Source organism: Giraffa tippelskirchi, chromosome 7 (genome assembly GCF_054371585.1).
Source record: "Giraffa tippelskirchi isolate mGirTip1 chromosome 7, T2T-mGirTip1v1.2.pri, whole genome shotgun sequence".
Taxonomy (NCBI): domain Eukaryota; kingdom Metazoa; phylum Chordata; class Mammalia; order Artiodactyla; family Giraffidae; genus Giraffa; species Giraffa tippelskirchi.
Window position 1 is genome coordinate 57,690,189 of NC_137281.1, and position 21,261 is coordinate 57,711,449.

General features: G+C 43.9%; 1 protein-coding gene and 1 long non-coding RNA gene across 12 annotated transcripts in view; one reads left to right on the forward strand and one right to left on the reverse strand.

Moving 5' to 3' along the window:
- Positions 1–753: 753 nt before the first annotated feature.
- LOC145513142 (uncharacterized) lies at positions 754–2,119 on the reverse strand. The gene is made up of 2 exons (XR_014059146.1): positions 2,045–2,119; positions 754–1,913 (listed from the first exon to the last, which is right to left on the reverse strand). It is a non-coding gene; the product is annotated as an uncharacterized LOC145513142 (long non-coding RNA).
- Positions 2,120–2,221: 102 nt separating this feature from the next.
- Positions 2,222–21,261, forward strand: part of ADAT1 (adenosine deaminase tRNA specific 1) — a 36,032-nt gene continuing 16,992 nt past the window's right edge. For 2 of the 11 annotated variants that reach the window (XM_081508597.1, XM_081508603.1), the window contains exons 1-9: positions 2,222–2,287; positions 2,922–3,011; positions 5,369–5,549; positions 5,790–5,858; positions 6,814–6,868; positions 7,586–7,716; positions 12,338–12,941; positions 14,691–14,836; positions 15,364–15,463. In XM_081508597.1, coding sequence (XP_081364723.1) covers positions 5,381–5,549; positions 5,790–5,858; positions 6,814–6,868; positions 7,586–7,716; positions 12,338–12,941; positions 14,691–14,836; positions 15,364–15,463 — 1,274 coding nt within the window. In that variant the 5' untranslated portion in view covers positions 2,222–2,287; positions 2,922–3,011; positions 5,369–5,380. Of the gene's footprint in view, positions 3,209–3,427; positions 3,459–5,368; positions 5,550–5,789; positions 5,859–6,813; positions 6,869–7,585; positions 7,717–12,337; positions 12,942–14,690; positions 14,837–15,363; positions 15,464–21,261 lie in introns of those variants that run through there. The other 9 variants (XR_014059152.1, XM_081508605.1, XM_081508596.1 and 6 more) reach the window with 7 other exon arrangements.

Here is a 21,261-nt window from a genome sequence, read left to right on the forward strand (position 1 = left end):
AGATCTGAGTGGAAAAGAAGCATAGTCCAGACCAGAGGGCTGCATTTTTGAGGAACTCCAAAGGGGTCTGGTATGACCAGAAAGGAGTGAGTAAAGATCAGTGAGGGGAAGAAAAAAAAAAAAGATCAGTGAGGGGCCAAATCATGCAGGCACCTATAAGCCATGTGTTTTATTATGAGCAAGATGAGAAGCCATTGGAGTGTTATGAGCAGTGTTTTTCAAAGACTGTTCTAGTTTGTGGATGCCAAGAGTGAAAGAGAGTTAACTTTGTATTTGCAGGCTGAGGAGACATGATGGCTTAGTTTTGGATGGTGTAAAATGGTGATGGTTGTGAGTCATTGGAGTTTGGTTGTGTTCCTGAGGTCAGAATCTGTTGACAATGTGGGCTGTGAGAAGAGAAACCAGATAATTTCAAGGTTTTAGGCCTAACCACCTGGAAAGTAGAGTTGTCACTGACTTGAGATGGAAAAAATTTGAAGGGGAGGTTTGAGAAGGAAGGTTGAGTGTGGTTTTGGACATATTAAACATGTTTGTTAGATGCTGGGTGAAAAGAGTAGGATGTTGAATAGTGAATCTGGTGTGTTCATATTTTTCAACTCAGTGAAAAAGAATTGGAGCTGGGCAGAAAAAGGTAAAAAAAAGTCCAAGATTAGCACAGCAATCCAAGAGGAAGACAACAGCAGTTTGTCCAAAGGACTAGGGTTTTGCTATAAAAGTAGAACTGGGTGGATTCAAGAGAGAGATCAACAGGACTTGGTAACAGATTATATATTGGATTATAATATGGGGGTGAAGGGAAAGAAAATGACAAGGTGATTCACTTTTCAATTTATGCAACCAGATGAACAGCGGTACTAATCCTTGAGATAACCCTGGCAGATGATTCCCCCACGAGAAATCTTTAAAAAAACGAAAGAGTCACAAATTAAACATGTTAGGGAGAGGAACAAGGTACAGGATATTTACCTTTGGAGGAGTAAGGAACTTACCCTTCCTCTGATCTAGAAAGAAAGATGGGGGTCAACTGCACTTCTCTAGCTTTTGAGGGGTAATTCAGTTCAGTTCAGTCGCTCAGTCGTGTCCGACTCTTTGCGACCCCATGAATTGCAGCACGCCAGGCCTCTCTGTCCATCACCAACTCCCGGAGTCTACCCAAACCCATGTCCATCGAGTCGGCGATGCCATCCAACCATCTCATCCTCTGTCGTCCCCTTCTCCTCCCGCCCCCAATCCTACCCAGCATTAGGGTCTTTTCCAATGAGTCAACCCTTCGCATGAGGTGGCCAAAGTATTGGAGTTTCAGCTTCAACATCAGACCTTCCAATGAGCACCCAAGACTGATCTCTTTTAGGATGGATTGATTGGATCTCCTTGCAGTCCAAGGGACTCTCAAGAGTCTTCTCCAACACCACAGCTCAAAAGCATCAATTCTGCGGCGCTCAGCTTTCTTCACTGTCCAACTCTCACATCCATACATGACCACCGGAAAAACCATAGCCTTGACTAGACGGACTTTGTTGGCAAAGTAATGTCTCTGCTTTTAAATATGCTATCTAGGTTGGCCATAACCTTCCTTCCAAGGAGTAAGCGTCTTTTAATTTCATGGCTGCAGTCACCATCAGCAGTGATTCTGGAGCCCAAAAAAATAAAGTCTTACACTGTTTCCACTGTTTCCCCATCTATTTCCCATGAAGTGATGGGACCGGATGCCATGATCTTAGTTTTCTGAACGTTGAGCTTTAAGCCAACTTTTTCACTCTCCTCTTTGACCTTCATCAAGAGCCTCTTTAGTTCTTCTTCACTTTCTGCCATAAGGGTGGTGTCATCCGCATATCTGAGGTTATTGATATTTCTCCCGGCAATCTTGATTCCAGCTTGTGTTTCTTCCAGCCCAGCGTTTCTCATGACGCACTCTGCATGTAAGTTAAATAAACATGGTTTAAGTTCCTCTATTTTGACATTTTAAAACGTAGAAATTTTTAAGTTACATATCTGGCTCGAATTATATTTCTACTGGGTAGCAGTGTTTTAGACAAAAATTTACCCTAGTGTTCCATGATACGACGTCATTCTACTCTTGGAATCTATTCTATCGCACACCATCAGCTTCCCGAGCCCCTTTGACGGATACGCACAGCGCCGGAAGTCGGATCTGACCCTCCCACCTGGCTCCGCCCCCTAAGCGACTACAGAGGCCAGCGTGCACTGTGTGTCGCCTCTTAGTGACGTCACGACCGCTGCGCCGCACACGCTCCGTCCGCTCCCTTCGAAGGCGTGCGTCGTAGAGGTGGGAGGGGAGTGTCTCTGAGAGCGTAGGGTCGCGGAGTCGGGGGCGCGGGAGTGAGGGGTCTTCGTGGCTCTGGGTCAGGTTCCAGTGTCTGACTTTCCCAAGCTCCGTTTGTGTGGGGAGAGGACGTGAGAACAGTACCTCTCCCACCACGCGTCCGGCGGTAAAAGGCGGCTCCTTTAATGGAAATACCGCCCTCCCAGCGCGGAGAGCCCCCACTGCGGGCGAGCGCGAGACGCGTGGCCGTGCTGCAGCGTCCTGCAAAACCCAAGAGGGCAGGCACCCACCTAGTCCCGGCTGCCGGGGCCGGAGTCTCCTGTTGAATGGACAGACTGGCCCTCCCCGGACCCCTTGAGGGTGTTGAGCCGGGGGCTGAGGGAAGTAGGCTTCCCTTGCAACCCTTCTAAATGGGCTTTCGCCGCTGGCTCTAACTTTCTTTGAAAAGGAAGTGGGTTCTTCAGCTTTTTGCAACTGTTAAAACATGCTATCTTGTGAGCAAACATCTAACAACTGATCTTTTGTTTCATATGAAAAAATTATTCACGTTCTACGAGAGAGTGGATTTGAATTTTAGTGGACTCAGTGTAGCAAAACTTTTATTCATTTCAACTACTGGGCACGCTCATCCCGACAGCTCCGAGAATGTGGTGATACAGTTCTGGGCTGCTGCTTCATAGAGAGTCAGCGTTTCTTCTGGCAAGTTCTGTCTTCCTTGGCTATTAAGGTTTGTGTACCTATGATTAATTTCAGGTGGGTACCAGAGTATCTGCCTTCATAAAGTATACTGCCTTCTGATGCTCCCCGTCCCCTCAAAATGAGAGGGAAATCTCTTCCAAACGGAGGATTCAAGGCTTTCCCATGCTTTGCTTTTGCTCCAAGAGATACAAGATTTATGCTGCGAGAGCTCCTAGCGGTCTAGAGGTTAGGATCCTCGTTTTTTCCTTCAATGGTCCGGTTTCAATCCCTGCTTAGGGAACTTGTGGTGTGGTTTAGTCACAAAGTCATGTCTCCTGCGACCCCATGGACTGTAGATCTCCAGGCTCCTCTGTCCGTGGGATTTTCCAAGCAAGAATACTGGAGTGGGTTTGAGCTAAGACCTTGCAAACCAGCCTGTGAGACAATGGAAAAAAAAAAAAAATGCTGGTTCTCTGACTTATAAATTACAGTTTATGTAAGTTCCAGCCAGATTCTTAATTAAAATCACTATGATCTGATTTACTATGACCATTTATTGAAATAACAACCCACACATCAGAACAGTTAAATGATAAACTGAAGCATATTAGAATTTTTAAAAGTTTGATCAAAAACAATTCCAATCGGGCAGCGCCAAAGCAGAAGTAGTCAGTTAAGAGCCCTCTGTAGACAGGAGGCAGGGTAGACTGTTGCAGAAAAAGTGAAGAAACGAAGAAATCATTTGGTTGGCTACAGCTGGAAGCCTACTTCCCTCAGCCCCCGGCTCAACACCCTCAAGGGGTCCGGGGAAGGCCAGTCTGTCCATTCAACAGGAGACTCCGGCCCCGGCAGCCAGGACTAGGTGGGTGCCTGCCCTCTTGAGTTTTGCAGGACGCTGCAGCACGGCCATGCGTCTCGAGCTCGCCCGCAGTGGGGGCTCTCCGCGCTGGGAGGGCGGTATTTCCATTAAAGGAGCCGCCTTTTACCGCCGGACGCGTGGTGGGAGAGGTACTGTTCTCACGTCCTCTCCCCACACAAACGGAGCTTGGGAAAGTCAGACACTGGCTGTTGGTTGATTATCCTTAGCAGTTTTGATATTGTAACCTTAAGGTATTTACACACTTAGATCTTGGTTTGCTTAAATAGGCCAACACAGCATTAGAGGCTCATCAATCTAATCGTCTCCTTGTTTTATTAATTTAGCAGTGCAAAGAGCTTATTGTGGAAAAATCAGTTGTCTGTTATATGCCTTGAGGCTCAGTAGAGCCTTTTTTTTGTTTAGTGGCACATTTGGCTTTGCCCATTGCCTTATGATCTTATTTTTTCCTAAGAAGCTTTTCATACATTTCAGTGACCAAATGAGGTCACTGAGTGTGAGCATTGATAGAGTCAACAGTGAGAAAAGTGTCAAGGGAAGTATTCTAGGCCTCTTTTAGGTCTAATCTGCTTCATGGTTTCTTATTCATGGCTTTAGGTATCCATCACAGATCCACTATCCTCCAAGAAGCTCAAGGCAAATGAGTCGGGAAATTCAAATGTTCTTTTTTGTAGTATTAATCTCAATTGATGTAATTATGCTCGACACTGTGCCAACTTTTTGTAAATACTATTTAAGCCTCACAGCAACTCCAGTGGATTAAATACTATTGTCTCTTTTATCAGATGACACAGAAAGGTTAAGTGATCTACCTAGTATCTCATAGTTAACTTGTAGCAAAACCAGGATTAGAATCCAGAAAGGGTAACTCCAAAGCCCTCATTCTGAGAAGCAGAACTGCTGTCTCACTTGAGTGGTGAGAAACCACTGGGCTCTCTCATTTCTCCCCTCTGCATCATAAAAGGTTGTAGAAGAAATTAAAACGTTGCTCTCCTGATTTATCAGGAGGTAGAGGTTTACTAGAGAGAGGATAAAGAACCTCTCTGCTGTGAAGGAAAGAAAAGTAAGATATCTGGGAAAAAAGGATAGAAAAGAAAACCTTTATCCCCAGAAAGATAAACTTTGTGTGGTGAGGGTCTGTCTGAAGCAAGCTGAGGTCTGCAGCCCTTTATATGCTATTTCCAAATGAAAAGTGGAATAACAACAGTATTTCCTCATATGCTTTCATTTTGAGTATTGGGCTCAGATTCATTAGAAACATGTCATATATGCAACATTAGGAAAAAAACAGCTTGAAGAAGTAATGTATCTTCTGGGGTTGTGAGATTTGAGACTTTGTTGATCTTTCATTAAGATGAAAAGAAAGCAGAGGGGTAGTCAGAGAAGATGATACACAGAGTTACAAACAGGGAAGCCTCACTAGGAACATGAAGGGGCTACATCTGAACACCTGTTGAAGCACAGGTGTGGGGTTGTAGCATCTTGCCTTGGTTCTCCTTTCTGTCCTGATGGTTGTGGGTTTTGATCAGGGCCTCAGCACCATGTGGACCGCAGATGAGATTGCCCGGCTGTGTTACGAGCACTATGGGAACAGGCTGCCCAAGCAAGGGAAGCCTGAGCCCAACCGCGAGTGGACATTGCTTGCAGCCGTGGTGAAGGTACAACCCACAGCCGACCAGGCCTGCGACCGCTCTGACGGGCCAGTGCGAGGTGAGACCTTTCCTCCCTGAAACACTGTCTCTCCCAGTAAGAGACACAGGGCTAGGCAGGGTTGGGGGTGGTTGAGTATGATCCGAGATGCTGGGAACGCTCTGCTGCTGCAGGCCAGGTGATGCGGCACCTCTGGTGGCGAGGGAACCCTCTGGGTTAATGTGCAGGGGAGTTATTAAACTGGCCTACCATTCAGATTCTGAGAACTCATTTTATAATTTGCTTTTTTTCCCCCCTCAGTGACAAAGGAAATTGTCTCAATGGGAACAGGAACCAAATGCATAGGCCAGTCCAAAATGAGGAAGAGCGGTAAGCCTGGGTGGGGTCTAAACAGGGCCTGTTGGGGAGTTTTAGAAAACTGGTGTGTCACCTGTTTCTCTTCCCAGCAGAGCAAAGGGGCCGTATCACTAGGTGGCTGACCTTTCACTTCCTGCTGACTGTCGCTCCAGTTGGGAGGACAGAACTCATTTAAAGAATGGAAATAAGTTTCAGAAGCAAAGGCCGCCAGGAACATCTTTCTGAGTGGATTGAAAGTTGGCCAGTTATTTTCATGCTCAAACCAAAACTTCCCTGAGTTTAGCTTTCCATAGTACATCTGAAGCCCCAGAAAGCAATCGTGAATTAAATGGAGATTTTGGCACAAGAAAGAGTAAGAAAATTCCTTAAAGGTCTGGCAGCTTCACTTTCTGGATGCCAGTTAACAGATTCCTCCTCCAGTTTGCTTACCTCTCATCTCCTGGTTTTCCCTGGGATATGAGGACGCTATTCCAGGACCACTGTTGATTGAATTCAATGGAATTGTATCACCGTGGGCACAAGTATGGCACCAGGGTACAAAAGATCTGGACCTCTGTCCTGATAAAGATTTCCCTATAAATCGGGAGTTCTCAGCTAGGGGAGATTGGCTCCCCAGGAGACATTTGGCAATGTCTGGAGACATTTTTGGTTGTCAAAACTGGGAGGCGGGGAATATGCTAGTGGTCTCTAGTGAATAGAGGCCAGGAATGCTGCCAAACATGCTGCAGTGCACAGGACAGACACCCCCCACACACAAACACACAAAGCATTTTCCAACCCGAAATGTCAGTAGTTGAGGAAACCCTGCTGTAAATGCTGTGCCAGTGATTGTACTACTTTCTGGCAAAGCCCTCCAAGAGTTATGTGGCTAATCTGGGTGCTGGGGAAAACTGCCATGTTCTGCTTTTAGGAACCAGGGCCTCTCTAGGTTCCATATGTTTTAACTAGTATCTTGTCTTTGCCTCAGGTGACATCCTCAATGATAGCCATGCTGAGGTCATAGCCAGAAGGAGTTTCCAAAGGTAAAGCCCCATCCCCACAGAGTTTGGTCTAGCATGGGTGGGGGCCCGAGAATTTGCATTTCTAACAAGCCCCCAGGTAATACTCATTATGTCAGCCTCTGAACTGTACTTAAAATACAGTTGGTCTGGTCTAGACAGGGGTTCTCATGCTTGAGTGTGCTTCAGAATCACCTGGAGGGTTTGTTAAAACCCAGATAGCTAGGCGCATACCTAAGGGTTCTGATTCAGCAGATCCAGGTGGAGCTTGAAAAGTTGCATTTCTATTTTTTTTTTAATATTTGCTGGCTCGGGTCTTAGCTGCGGCCCGTGGCATCATTGTTGTGTCATGCAGGATCTCTTCGATGTGGCGCGTGGACTCCAGCTGCAGCACGTGGGCTCCAGTAGTTGCGCCCTGGGGGCTTAGTTGCTCCACAGCATATGGGGTCTTAGTTCCCTGACCAGGGATTGAACCTTAGTCCCCAGTATTGCAAGGCAGACTCTTAACCACTGGATCACCAGGGAAGTCCCAGAAGGTGCATTTCTAATAAATTCCAGCTGGTGCTGCTGGTTCATGGACCCCATTTTGAGAATCTCTAGATTGTTTTCATAATTCCAGGTCGCTACCAGGTTCATTGGTCTCCAGTATCTCTTTCCTTCTTAGTAATCACCCAACCAGAGTCTCTCCCTTGACCACAGAGATGGGTTATTTGCTCTGGTAACCCCACCACATCCCATTAGGTACCTGCTCCATCAGCTCCACTTGGCAGCTGCCCTGAAGAAGGATAGCATCTTTCTCCCAGGATCTCAGAGAGGACTGTGGAAACTCAGACCAGACCTCTTGTTTGTGTTTTTCTCCAGCCATACACCCTGTAAGTATATTCAATCCTCTGGATTCATGTTACATTCATCTTTACTTCCTTATTGTCGTCTTACCCGTGGGTATGTTTCTCAAAAAAAAAAAAAAAAAAAAACTCTTTAGCTACCATGTAATTACAGCCAGTGACAGTGGCTTTTTGTGAACAGCCCAGTGTGCCTGATCACTTCGCTACCAAGGAAAGTGGGGGAGAGTCACTCATACTATCATTGAGTTCTCAGTTCCCAGTCAGGATCAGGAAGCTTAAAGGTCCAAAACCAACAGTAGGGCTTAGAAGTCGAAAGCCGTGAGGTCTCTGGTGATTTATCCTGACACTCATTTCATTCATTCATTAAACACATCAGTTCAGTTCAGTCGCTCAGTCATGTCCAACCCTTTGCAACCCCATGGACTGCAGCACACCAGGTTTCCCTGTCCATCACCAATTCTTGGAGTTTACTCAAATTCATGTCCATCAAGTCAGTGATGCCATCCAACCATCTCATCCTCTGTTGTCCCCTTCTCCTGCCTTCAATCTTTCCCACAATCAAGGTCTTTTCCAAGGAGTCAGTTCTTCTCATCAGGTGTCTAAAGTATTAGAGTTCAGCTTCAGCATCAGTCCTTCCAGTGAATATTCAGGACTGATTTCTTTAGGATGGACTGGCTGGATCTCCTTGCAGTCCAGGGGACTCTCAAGAGTCTTCTCCAACACCACAGTTCAAAAGCATCAATTCTTTGGCACTCAGCTTTCTTTATAGTCCAACTCTCACATCCATACATGACTCCTGGAAAAACTATAGCTTTGACTAGACAGACCTTTGTTGGCAAAGTAATGTCTCTGCTTTTTAATATGCTCTCTAGGTTTGTCATAACTTTTCTTCCAAGAAAAGTTGCATCTTAATTTCATGGCTGCAGTCACTATCTGCAGTGATTTTGGAGCCCAAAAAAATAAAGCCTCTCACTGCTTCCATTGTTTCCCCATCTATTTGCCATGAAGTGATGGGACCCGATGCCATCATCTTAGTTTTCTGAATGTTGAGCTTTAAGCCAACTTTTTCACTCTCCTCTTTCACCTTCATCAAGAGGCTCTTTAGTTCTTCTTTGCTTTCTGCCATAAGGGTGGTGTCATCTGTGTATCTGTGGTTATTGATATTTCTCCCAGCAATCTTGATTCCAATTTGTTCTTCATCCAGCCTGACATTTCTCATGATGTACTCTGCATATAAGTTAAATAAGCAGGGTCACAATACACAGCCTTGACGTGCTCCTTTCCCAATTTGGAACCAGTCTGTTGTTCCATATCCAGTTCTAACTGTTGCTTCTTGACCTGCATATAGATTTCTCAGGAGGCAGGTCAGGTGGTCTGGTATTCCCATCTTTTGAAGAATTTTGCACAGTTTGTTGTGATCCACACAGTCAAAGGCTTTGGCATAGTCAATAAAACAGAAGTAGATATTTTTCTGGAACTCTTGCTTTTTCGATGATCCAGCGGGTGTTGGCAATTTGATCTCTGCTTCCTCTGCCTTTTCTAAATCCAGCTTGAACATCTGGAAGTTCATGGTTCACATACTATTGAAGCCTGGCATAGAGAATTTTGAACATTACTTTGCTAGCGTGTGAGATGAGTGCATTTGTGTGGTAGTTTGAACATTCTTTGACATTGCCTTTCTTTGGGACTGGAATGAAAACTGACCTTTTCCAGTCCTGTGGCCACTGCTGCATTTTCCAAATTTGCTGGCATATCGAGTGCAGCACTTTCACAGCAATCATCTTTTAGGATTTGAAATAGCTCAACTGAAATTCCATCACCTCTACTAGCTTTGTTCGTAGTGATGCTTCCTAAGGCCCACTTGACTTCGCATTCCAGGATATCTGGCTCTAGGTGAGTGATCACATCATCATGGTTATCTGTGTCATGAAGATCTTTTTTGTATAGTTCTTCTGGGTATTCTTGCCACCTCTTCATTAAACACACATTTTCTGCTATTTGTCAGGCAAGTGTGACATACCGGTTATGTAGCAGTGAATAAGACTAGCTCCTCACTTAACCTTTAATTTTTCAGGAGATATAGACAGTCATGGTAAGTTAAGGTATATTTTGATGAATTTAAGGGGATGTTCAGGTGCTGTAGTTGCATTAGGCAGGAGGATCAGACCTGGCCGATGGGGTCACTTCTATCCTTTGTTTTTCTGTCTTGAAAATTGAGAATAATTTCTACCCTTGTAGACAACTCAGGGATGATAGTAAAATTTCCTCACCCTAAAAATTTTGAAATAAGGATGTAAGATTGTCCCATGAGTATTAAACTTTAAAACTAACACATGCTGTTAGAGCAGATAGGTAATCACTCTTTAGAGACAGTAACTAAAGATCATAGTTCAAATAAAAAATACAGCTTTATGAGAGAACAGAAAAATGACATACAGAGGGAGTCAGGGCTCATCCATACTCTATCCTTAGCAATGCCTTTGGACCAAGGCACCCAAGGACCAAATGATGTTTCTTAACTCAGTGTTTCTCAAACTGTAATATATATAATATGCACCCCAAGAACTTGTTAAACTGAACATTCAAATACAGCCGCTCTGGAGTGGATCCAGAGGCCTGCATTTCTAACCAGCTCCCTCGTGATGCCAGTGATGCCTCGTGATGCCACAAGTGTGGCCTGTGGATCACACTTTGACCAGCCAGGGCCTGGTTGATCCCAGTAGCAGGTGTAGCGTTCTTGTGGAGAGAGATACATCTGGGGATTACAGCAAGCCTGACCACCTAATCAAACTGTGAAAATCAATGGTCCACAGGCTGGTACTGCTCTGTGAGAGAGCACTGCTCCATGGTCACATGAGAAAAATCAGGACTGTTCAGTGAGTTTTTCAAAAAGCTAATTTCTTTCCATTTTAAGCTTATGAGATTTTTATGTTTTTAAAATAATGATAAATAAGCTTTTTAAAGATCTTACTTGATGGAATAAAAAGTTGACAACACTCTATTGATCTTAAAATCTTCTGGAGATTTTACTGGTCTGTGAAATCAAAATCTGGAAGCGCTGACCTAACTCCCTGTGTCAAGGGCAATCTTTTACAGTGGGATATCCCCACTGGGGGAAGAGAGAACACTAGGGAATGTGACTGTCTGGCTCACTTGGCATTTATTCCTCATTACTGTTAAGTTGATGCCTGGGTCGGCTACTTCAGAGTTGTACATTTGAGTTGTGTTAGCATGAGTCAGCAGAGAAGGCAATGGCACCCCACTCCAGTACTCTTGCCTGGAAAATCCCATGGACGTTGGAGCCTGGTGGGCTGCAGTCCATGGGGTCACGAAGAGTCGGACACAACTGAGCAACTTCACTCTCACTTTTCACTTTCCTGCATTGGAGAAGGAAATGGCAACCCACTCCAGTGTTCTTGCCTGGAGAATCCCAGGGACGAGGGAGCCTGGTGGGCTGCCGTCTATGGGGTCGCACAGAGTCGGACACGACTGAAGCACCTTAGCAGCAGCAGCATGAGTCAGACTCCTGAGTTCAGACATGGGTCAGGAGCAAATCTCCGAGCCTTCAGAGTGGGAGGTGGGCCTGGGGAATTCTTCAAAGTCACTGTCACCTCATGAGGTCTCTGGAAGCCGGCCGGCCTCTCTGGCAACACTCCCATTTCTGCATCTCTTGCCTCTCCCACTCTTAGGTTATATAGACCACAGATGTATTATTTACACACTTTAGAAAAGCAGTACACATTAGGTTAGAGTTTGAAGAATCTCCCTTCTCTTGGGAAAGCTATGCTTTTTACTGACCTCTGGTTTTCTTTGGTTCCATGTAAACACAGAGTAAGTCAGAAATCTCTAAACCAGCATGGGGAAATGCCAGTTATGGAAGTCTTTACTGAGAGAATATGCAAGATGGGGAAATTGTGAGCCTTATTTGCCAAACTTATTTAACCATGAAATCAACCCTCCACTTTTGTTTTCCAAGGCATCTTGTGGATAACACTCCACAAAATGCGCTTGGGAAACTGTGCTCATTCTAAACCAGGGGTTCCCAACTCAGGACAATTTTGATCCCCAAGGGACATTTGGCAGCCTCTACAGACATTTTTGATGGTCATACTCAGGGATACTATCAGTATTTAGTAGGTAGAAACCAGAGAGACTGCTAAACATCCTGTAATATATAGAACAAGCCCCCATGGCAAAGAATTATCTGGCCCCAAATGTCCATGTGGAGGTTGAGAAACCTTGGTCTAATCTAGTGTTTCCAAAACGTCCTGGGATCTTTGTTAAATGATTCAATTTTTAAGACTCCTTCCACTGAGAGCTCACTAGGTCTAGGTCATCAGCAAGAACCCCAGAAAATTGTTATTAGGGAAATTTGGCCAAGTGTTCTTAATTCATCTCAGGTCAGCTTGAAGAATAGAATTAAGTTTCATTTAAGGCAGTCATTCTCAAACTCAAGGTTGTATCAGAATCACATGGAGAGCTTGTTAAAACAGTCTGCTAGGTACCACCTCTAGAGCTTCTGATTCAACAGGTCTACTGTGCGTCCCAAGATTTGGCATTTCTAACAAGTTCCCAAGGGATGCTCATGCAGCTGGTATGGGGGCCTCACTTTGGGAACCACTGGTTTAAGGGATTTCTTCTCCTGCAGGTGGGGATGCCTCCATCATTCCAATGCTTGAGTTTGAAGATCAGCCTTGCTGTCCTGTCAGTAGAGATTGGGCTAGTAACCCATCAGCAGAAACTAGTGATAACCTAGAAGCTCCTGAAGATAAAAGGAAATGTGAAGACCGAGAGAGTCCTGTGCCTAAAAAAATGAGGCTGGAGCCCAGGACTCCTGATGGTACAGCTCACCATCAGAGTTTTGGCAGTCAGGAAAGGGGCCCAAATTCACCAAATGTCAGCAGCTCTAATCTCACGGCAGAGGAACTGGCCAGTGTCCCTGGAATGACCCCTAGTGGTGCCAAAGTGGTGGACGTTTATAGAACTGGAGCCAAGTGTGTGCCTGGAGAAGCTGGAGACTCGGGGAAGCCTGGTGCTGCGTATCACCGGGTGGGGCTGCTCCGAGTGAAGCCAGGCCGGGGGGACAGGACTCACTCCATGTCCTGCAGTGACAAGCTGGCACGGTGGAATGTCCTCGGATGCCAGGGGGCACTACTGATGCACTTCCTAGAAGAACCCATCTACTTGTCAGCTGTGGTCATTGGCAAGTGCCCATACAGCCAGGAGGCCATGCAGAGAGCACTGATCGGGAGGTGAGAGGGCAGGGAGGGAGCTGTCTTGCCAAGAGACAGTCTAGGAGTATATCCACAGAGCCTTGAGCATAGACACACACGTAGAAAAAGTTAGGCGTTTGTCCTAAGGAAGTGATTAAGAAAGTGCTCCAACATTACTTTTGTGTATACTAATTAAGAAAAGAAAAAGGAAACCACATAAATGGCTAGCTATAGAAGATTGTGATTGTTTTTTTACAACTAATACTGATGAGTATTTAACATGGAAAAATGCTCATAATGTTTAAAGAGCAATTTAGAAGGTAGGATGAGTTCATTTCAGCCTTAAAGTATATTATATCCATAGAAAAAATATTATAGAAAGATATATACCAAGGTATTAATATGATTACCTCTGAGTTGTGGTATTATGGGTGATTTTTTTTTCTTCTTTGTGATCATTACTCTCTTTTTTTTGCAATGCACATAGTTTGCTATTGTTATGTTTAAGAACACTCAAACATTAGTGTTAATTTTTAAAAAGAAAAAAGATGAAGGATGACCACCCAAGTGTGATCTCCCTAAAGAAGGGCAGCCACACCTGATTACTGCCATAGTAACCGAGGGCAAAATAAGGCCAGGGCCCGGGGAAGCCTGGGCACTCTTGTCAAATGCACTCTCCTAAAGCCAGCTCTTGGGAGCAGTGCCAGGATATGACCCACTAATTCCACTCCCAGGTACATACCCAAGAGGAATGAAGACAAACATCTACATAAAGGCTGTGCATGAGTGTTCAGAGTGACATTAGTCATTATACCCTAAAAGTGAAACAAGCCGAATGTCCATCAGCTGCTAAATGGATAAATGAAAGATGGTAGCTCCCAATAACGGAATGTTAGTCAGCCACAAAAAGGGATGAAGTCTGATACATGTCACGACAGGGATGAACCTTGAAAACCTTATGCCAAGTGGAAGAAGCCACACGTTGTATGATTTCATGGAGTGAAATGCCCAAAGTAGGCACATCCAGAGAAGGTAGATTCATGGGTGCTGGGGGCTGGAGAAGGAGACAGGGAGTTACTGCTGTTAGGGAGTGACTGTGGGATTTCTTTCAGGGTGGCGGAAATGTTAGATTTCGGTGCTTGCTGCACAACTCTGTGACTAAAAGCACTGAATTATAACTTGAAATGGGTGAATTTTATTGTATATAAACTTATACCAATAAAGATGCTAAGGGGGGAAAAGGCAATCCTAGGCACGGTGCCCAAGGCATTTTCTCTGTTTTCCATGTTTTCTTGATTCTGAGACTTTAAGTTGCTATCTGCTCACTTCTAGACCCACTCATGTTGTCATCTACTTTGTGTGAAATAGTCAAGACAAAAAAAAAATGAAGTTTTATATTACAGAATAATTATGCTTTCTGGTATATTTGAATGACTCCTTAGGAAGCTGCTGCCAACAGGTTAATATTTCTGCTTAAGGTCTTCAGATCTTTCAAACCCAATACGAGGAAGAGAGTTTGGTGCTACTGAAGTCCCTGAGGGATGGTGTTAAGTTCATAGCTTCACTTCAGTGACGGAAGTGCTTTTCCCTCATTCATAAGGTTCAGAGGATCTAGGTTCTGTTCTGTCACTACCTCCTCTCCCATCCCCATAAATAAATAAACAAATGCACACACCTTCTAAAGCTTTTGCGTCCCGCTGAGACATGGGTGGTGATGTGATGTACAGCCCTAGATATTCTCTTTGTCGAGGAGTGAGCCAAATTTCATGCATTTTCTCTCACATTTAGGTGTCAGAACATCTCGGCTCTACCAGAAGGCTTTGGAGTTCACGAAGTGAAAATACAGCAGTCAGATTTACTGTTTGAACAGAGCCGCTGTGCAGTGCAGACGAAAAAGGCTGACAGCCCAGGCCGACTTGTTCCTTGTGGGGCAGGTGAGGGATCCAGGTTCCACTTGCTCTGGAGTCACTTGTCCCCAGACTGTAGAGTGGCCTGGGAGACACCGCATCCTCCCAGCCTGGGGTAGCAGTTTCCCACACAAGTTGTCAATAATGTGGGCTCAGGAGACACCCACACTGGATCAGGATCATGCTGTGTGACCCTGGGCAACTTGTTCTCTCTTAGCCTCAGTTTCTTCATCTTCAGATAAGAATTTGTCATTTATTTATCAGGGTTGTTATGAGGAATAAGTGAGAAATTCTGTTTCATGCATTTGCTGCGTGTCCAGCATAGAATAAATGTTCCAACGATTGTCAGCCCTGATGGTGATGACGATGAATAATCAGGAGCTACTTTATACTCTTGTACTCTGGAGGGCAGGGCGTCTGAGTGACAGCCACTGTCTCTGACATCATATCCAACTCTCACAGTCTGCAGTTGTAGGGAAATATTCTTATTAAAATGCCTCTGACATTTATGGAAAACTGAACAGCTTTAACCCCAGAATCTTACCTTTTCACAGCCATCAGCTGGAGTGCAGTGCCTGAGCAGCCCCTGGATGTCACCGCCAATGGCTTTCCCCAGGGGACAACAAAGAAAGGAATTGGACGCCTTCAGGCCAGGTACAGAATACTGGGGCAGGAGGTGGTGGCAATGTGTTCACACCTCACCACCCTCTGATTCCAGAACATCTCCATCCCCACAGAAAAAACCCGCACACCCATGAGCAGTCCCCCGCCTCCAGTTCTCTCGCCCTTGGCACCCCCAGGTCTACTTTCTGTTTTTATGGATTTACCTGTTCTAGCCTTTTCCCTACATGAAATCATACAATATGTGGCTTCTTTCACTTAGCATAAGGTTTTCAGGCTTCATCCATGTTGTATCATGTGTCACCCCTTCATTCCTTTATTCCATCGTATGAATATACCAGTTTGGAGGGGGGCACTGGTGTTTTTAATTTTTATTTTTTGGCTGCACAGCTTGTAAGATCTCAGTTCCCTGACCAGGGATCAAACCCTTGCCCCTGCAATGGAAATGCAGAGTCTCAACTGCCAGACCACCAGGAAGTTCCCTGGGTATACCAGGTTTTTAATCTGCTCCATCGATGGTTATTTTACTTTGGGGGTATTCTGAATAATAATTCTGCTCTGAACATTCATAATGTAAGTTTTTGGGTGGACATTTGTTTTCAACTCTCTTGTGTATACTTGGAGTGGGATTGCTGGGTCAAGGGATAACTTTATGTTTAACTTTTGAGGAAGTGCCAAACTGTTTTACATAATAGCTGTATCATTTTATACTTCTCTATCAGCAGTATATGAGAATTTCATTATCCCACATCCTTTCCAAAACTTGTTTTTATTTTTTATTGTAACTATTGAATGTGAAGTTCTATTTCATTGTGGATTTGACTTGTATTTCTCTAATAACTAATGATGTTGAGCATCTTTTCCTGTATACCCAATTGTATATCTTTAAAGAAATATCTATTCAGATCCTTTGCCTAGTTTTAAAATCGGTTTGTCTTTTTATTGTTGATTTGCAAGATTTCTTTGTATATTCTGGGCATGAACCCTTTATCAGATATATATTTCAAATATTTTCTCTAATTCTGTGGATTGTCTTTTAATTTTTTGAAAGTGTCCTTTAAAGCAGAAGAGTTTTATATTTTGAGGAAATCCATTTTATCTATTTTTGTATTTCATGGATTGTGCTTTTAGTGTCATATGTAAAAAAGCTGTAGTCTAATCCAAGTTCACAGATATTTACTTAGTATTTTCTTCTCATAGTTTTAGCTTTCATGTTTAGAACTTTGATCTATTTGATTTAGTTTTTATAAGGTATGAGGTAGGGATCCAGCTTTATTCTTTTGCATGTGGATGTCCTTGTCCCAGCATCGTTTCCTGGAAAGGCTGTTCTTTCCCCTTGTTGTTCAGTCACTCAGTCGTGTCTGACTCTTTGCAACCCCATGGACTGCAGCACACCAGGCTTCCCTGTCCTTCACCATCTCCCAGAGCTTGCTCAAAGTCATGTCCATTGAGTCGGTGATGCCATCCAGTCATCTCATCCTCTGTTGCCCCCTTCTCCTCCTGCCTTCTATCTTTCCCAGCATCAGGGTCGTTTCCAGTGAGTGAATCAGCTCTTCGCATCAGGTGGCCAAAGTATTGGAGCTTCAACTTCAATATCAGTCCTTCCAATGAATTTCAGGGTTGATTTCCTTTAGGATCGATTGGTTTGATCTCCTTGCAGTCCAAGGGACTCTCCGAAGTCTTCTCCAACACCACAGTTCAAAAGCATCAATTCTTCAACATTCAGCTTTCTTCTTTGCCCTGGAAGATTTTGAAAAGAACACTTTCTTGAGCCTTACCACTAGAGATTCTGGTTTTGTAGAACAAGGCTGGAACCCAAGAATCATTGATGAAGCTGCACAGTGATTAGACTGGCAAGAAGAGAGCCATAAAAACAAGACTTTGCATCTTAAAATTGGCTTTTATTGAAACGTGGAGCATGTGATCTGCTGGACATGAGACTTGGGTTTCATGCCTGTGTGTTTGGAGGTTCATGCATCTGCCTTATTCGTTCTTCTTTTGTTAAATGCTCATCTTGGCCACTCTGCTTTTCACTCCCAGTGAACCATGGAGGGTCTGCAGTAACCCAAGGGTGAACGGGGCTGTGGGCTCGTAGCCTCTCCATCAAGGTCTCTCCATCTGTCTAGATTGAGCTGCTGCTGAGTGACTGTTGTCAGACTCCCACAGTTTAAAAGTAGTTCTTTTCACTTTAAGTGGCTCTTTCATGTCTTTTTTATGCCCCCTTGTAAAGAGTTTTATTGTAATTAAAGTTCATAGGTGGGACTTGTTTCTTTCCTTTTTGAGGTGCTTATTTGTCTCCCTCAACGGAAACAATAATAACAACCTACATCTTTTCAGACTTTAAAAAAGTTTTTTTCTTCACAAACACTAACTAGGGTTCAGACTCCTATTCAGGAGATCTGGCCTGTCTCTTGGTGGCCTAAGCTATTGAGTTGAGTAGTATTTACAAAATTTTTGTTGTTGTTGTTTTGTTTTTAGGGGTAGAGATTTTTTTGCAGTTTTTTCTCAAGGACTTCCCAGCTTCAGGCCTAGGTCTACATCTCTCAGGGGATCAGCCCTTAACCACAGACCAGGATGTGTGAGCAGAGCAGGTCAGGAGGGACAGGGACTACATTTCCTGCCGAGTTCTGCCTTTGCAGGCAGTAACAGACTAGCAGCAACCCATACTGGCCCCACCCACCTGCCTGTGGCTTTAGTTTGTTGCTTTGCTGAGGTCTGAATGCTCTTCACTGTGAACCGACACCATCTTTTACCTTAAAAACTTGTCTTACCACTGCTTTGTGGCTCAAAATTACCATCTTTTCTCCAGATTCCTAAAGTGCTGTTTTCCAGCTTGTCCCGATATGTCCCGATATGTCAGTGTTTTCTGTGTGATTGCGAGTGCCCGTGTTCTCACTCTGGCTCTGTCTCCAGTTTCCCAGGTGTCTTTGGATAAGTCCATTGGCTCAGTCTTGTCCAACCCTTTGTGACCCCGTGGGCTGCAGACACCAGGCTTATCTGTCCTTCACCAACTCCCGAAGTTTGCTCAAACTCATGTCCATCGAGTCAGTGATGCCATCCAACCATCTCATCCTCTGTCGTCCCCTTCTCCTCCTGCCTTCAGTCTTTCCCAGCATCAGGGTTTTTTCCAATGAGTCAGTTCTTCTCATCAGGTGGCCAAAGTATTGGAGTTTCAGCTTCAGCATCAGTCCTTCCAGTGAATATTCAGGACAGATTTCCCTTAGGATGGACTGATTGGATCTCCTTGCAGTCCAAGGGGCTCTCAAGAGTCTTCTCCAACACCACAGTTCAAAAGCATCAATTCTTCAGCTCTCAGCTTTCTTTATAGTCCAACTCTCATATCCATACATGACCACCAGAAAAACCATAGCCTTGACTAGACGGACCTTTGTCGGCAAAGTAATGTCTCAGTGTGTAGTGATGTCTCAGTGTGTTCATATCTATAAGAGCCTCAGTGTGTTCATATCTGTATGAACCTCGGTGTGTTCATATCTGTAAGACATGTAAGGGCCTCGGTGTGTTCATATCTGTATGAACCTTGGTGTGTTCATATCTGTAAGACATGTAAGGGCCTCAGTGTGTTCATATCTGTAAGATGTGTAAGGGCTTCAGTGTGTTCATATCTGTATGAACCTTGGTGTGTTCATATCTGTAAGACGTGTAAGGGCCTCAGTGTGTTCATAGCTGTGAGACGAGGATACTGGAGGAGCACTCCGAGGCTTCTGTCATGCTGTGGATGTCTCTCCATTTAGAAGGCAGACGTCACACAGGAGGAAGTTCATGGTGGAAAGAGCAGAAGCTCTGCAGTTCAAGAGACTGATGTTTAATTGCAGGCTCCTTTTTCCCCCAGTAATTAAGCAAATTACTTTACCTCTCTGAGCCCCAGTTTCCCCAACAATTAAACAAGGGTAACTCAGAGTATCTATCACCCAGGAATGTGAAAATTGAGTAAGAAAGAGTGCCTCTAACATGGTGCAGGGCTTGCAGTAGACATCTTAAGATAGATTTCCCCTTCAGTCATCAAATGAAGCTGCATGTTACGTTTGAAAGAATCAGTTGCTTTAATTCTAAAGACTGACCGCTCCAGGGGAGAGTGGGTTTTCTCACTTTTCATTCCTAAGTGCTCTCCTGGGACCATTTTTAGAACGATCTGGAATATGAACTCAAGACTGGGATGTTAGAAACATTTAAAATTCCAGTGCAACACTCAAAGGTAATATTTTTTATACCTGTTTAAAATTAATTTTTATTGGAGTATAGTTGTTTTACAACGTTTGTTCATTTCTGCTGTACAGCAAAGTGAATCAGTTATAGGTATGCAAGTATTTCCTCTTTTTTAGACTTTCTTCCCATTTAGGTCGCCACAGAGCACTGAGTAGAGTTCCCCATGCTTGACAGTAGTTTCTTATCATTTTATACATTTGTTGTTGTTTGGCTGCTAAGTCATATCCGACTCTTTGTGACTCCATGGACTGTGGCCCATCAGGCTCCTCTGTCCATGGGATTTCCCAGGCAGGAATACTGAAGTGAGTTGCCATTTCCTTCTCCAGTTTTATACATAGTAGTGTATATATGTCAATCCCAGTCTCCCAATTCCGGTATCCGTAAGTTTGTTTTCTCTATATCTGTGTCTTTATTTCTGGTTTGCAGATAAGCTCATCTGTACCATTTTTCTAGATTCCACATATAAGCAGTATTATACAATATTTGTTTTTCTCTTTCTGACTTACTTCACTCTGTATGACAGTTTCTTAGTCTACCCATGTCTCTGCAGATAGCACCATTTCATCCCTTTTTATGGCTGAGTAATACTCCGTTATATATATGTACCACATCTCTTTTATCCATTCCTCTGTCAATGAACATTTAGACTGCTTCCATGTCCTGGCTGTTGTAAATAGTGCTGCTATGAACATTGGGGTGTGTGTATATTTTTTTGAATTATGGTTTTCTCGGACTATATGCCCAGGAGTAGGATTGCTAGATCATATGGTAGTCCTGCTATCAGTTTTTTGAGAAACCTCTGAACTGTTCTCCATAGTGACTGTATCAATTTACATTCCCACAGCAGTGCAGGAGGGTTCCCTTTTCTCCACATCCTCTTCAGCATTTATTGTTCGTAGATTTTTTGATGACGGCCATTCTGATTGGTATGAGGTGACACCTCACTGTAATTTTGATTTGCGTCTCTGTACTAATTAATGATATTGAGCAATGTTGTCATGTGTTTGTCGGCTGTCTCTATGATGGCCAACAAACGCTGGAAAAGGGAGTATTTAAGTCTTTGTGTTTATTGCAGACAAGGAGATAATAACAGGAATCAGTTAAAGGACCCTCATTTTTCCAGAAGCTTAATTTTACTGTTTGCCCCAGCGTGGCAAATCCTTTTAAATTCTCTTTGCTCTGAAGAAGCATATCCTTTTCCATCCACATGAGCTACCACAGCATCCTGGAGAGATCATTACATGGCTCAATGGATTATAAGAGAGAAGGATAAGAGAGTAAACAAACGAAGTATGTCTAAGTGTGTTAGAATAAAGATAAGGCTAGGTTGAATGTAAACTTGTGATCTTTAAAAAAATATATGTATGTATGTATAGCTTTCCTAGCTCTTTGATGCACCAATCAGCAATGTTAACCAACTCACCAGGGAGATGTTAATATCTAAGAAAGTAATCCTCACTGCTGAAAGGAACTAGGGTTCATTGGAACATAGCATCTAGCAGCCACCAAGATTATTTTGCTCCACAGGTGACATTAATGGTTATTATTGGGTGAGTCTCTTTGACAGAGAAGTTATTAGTGTAATCACTCTGTTCTGCTGTTGAACA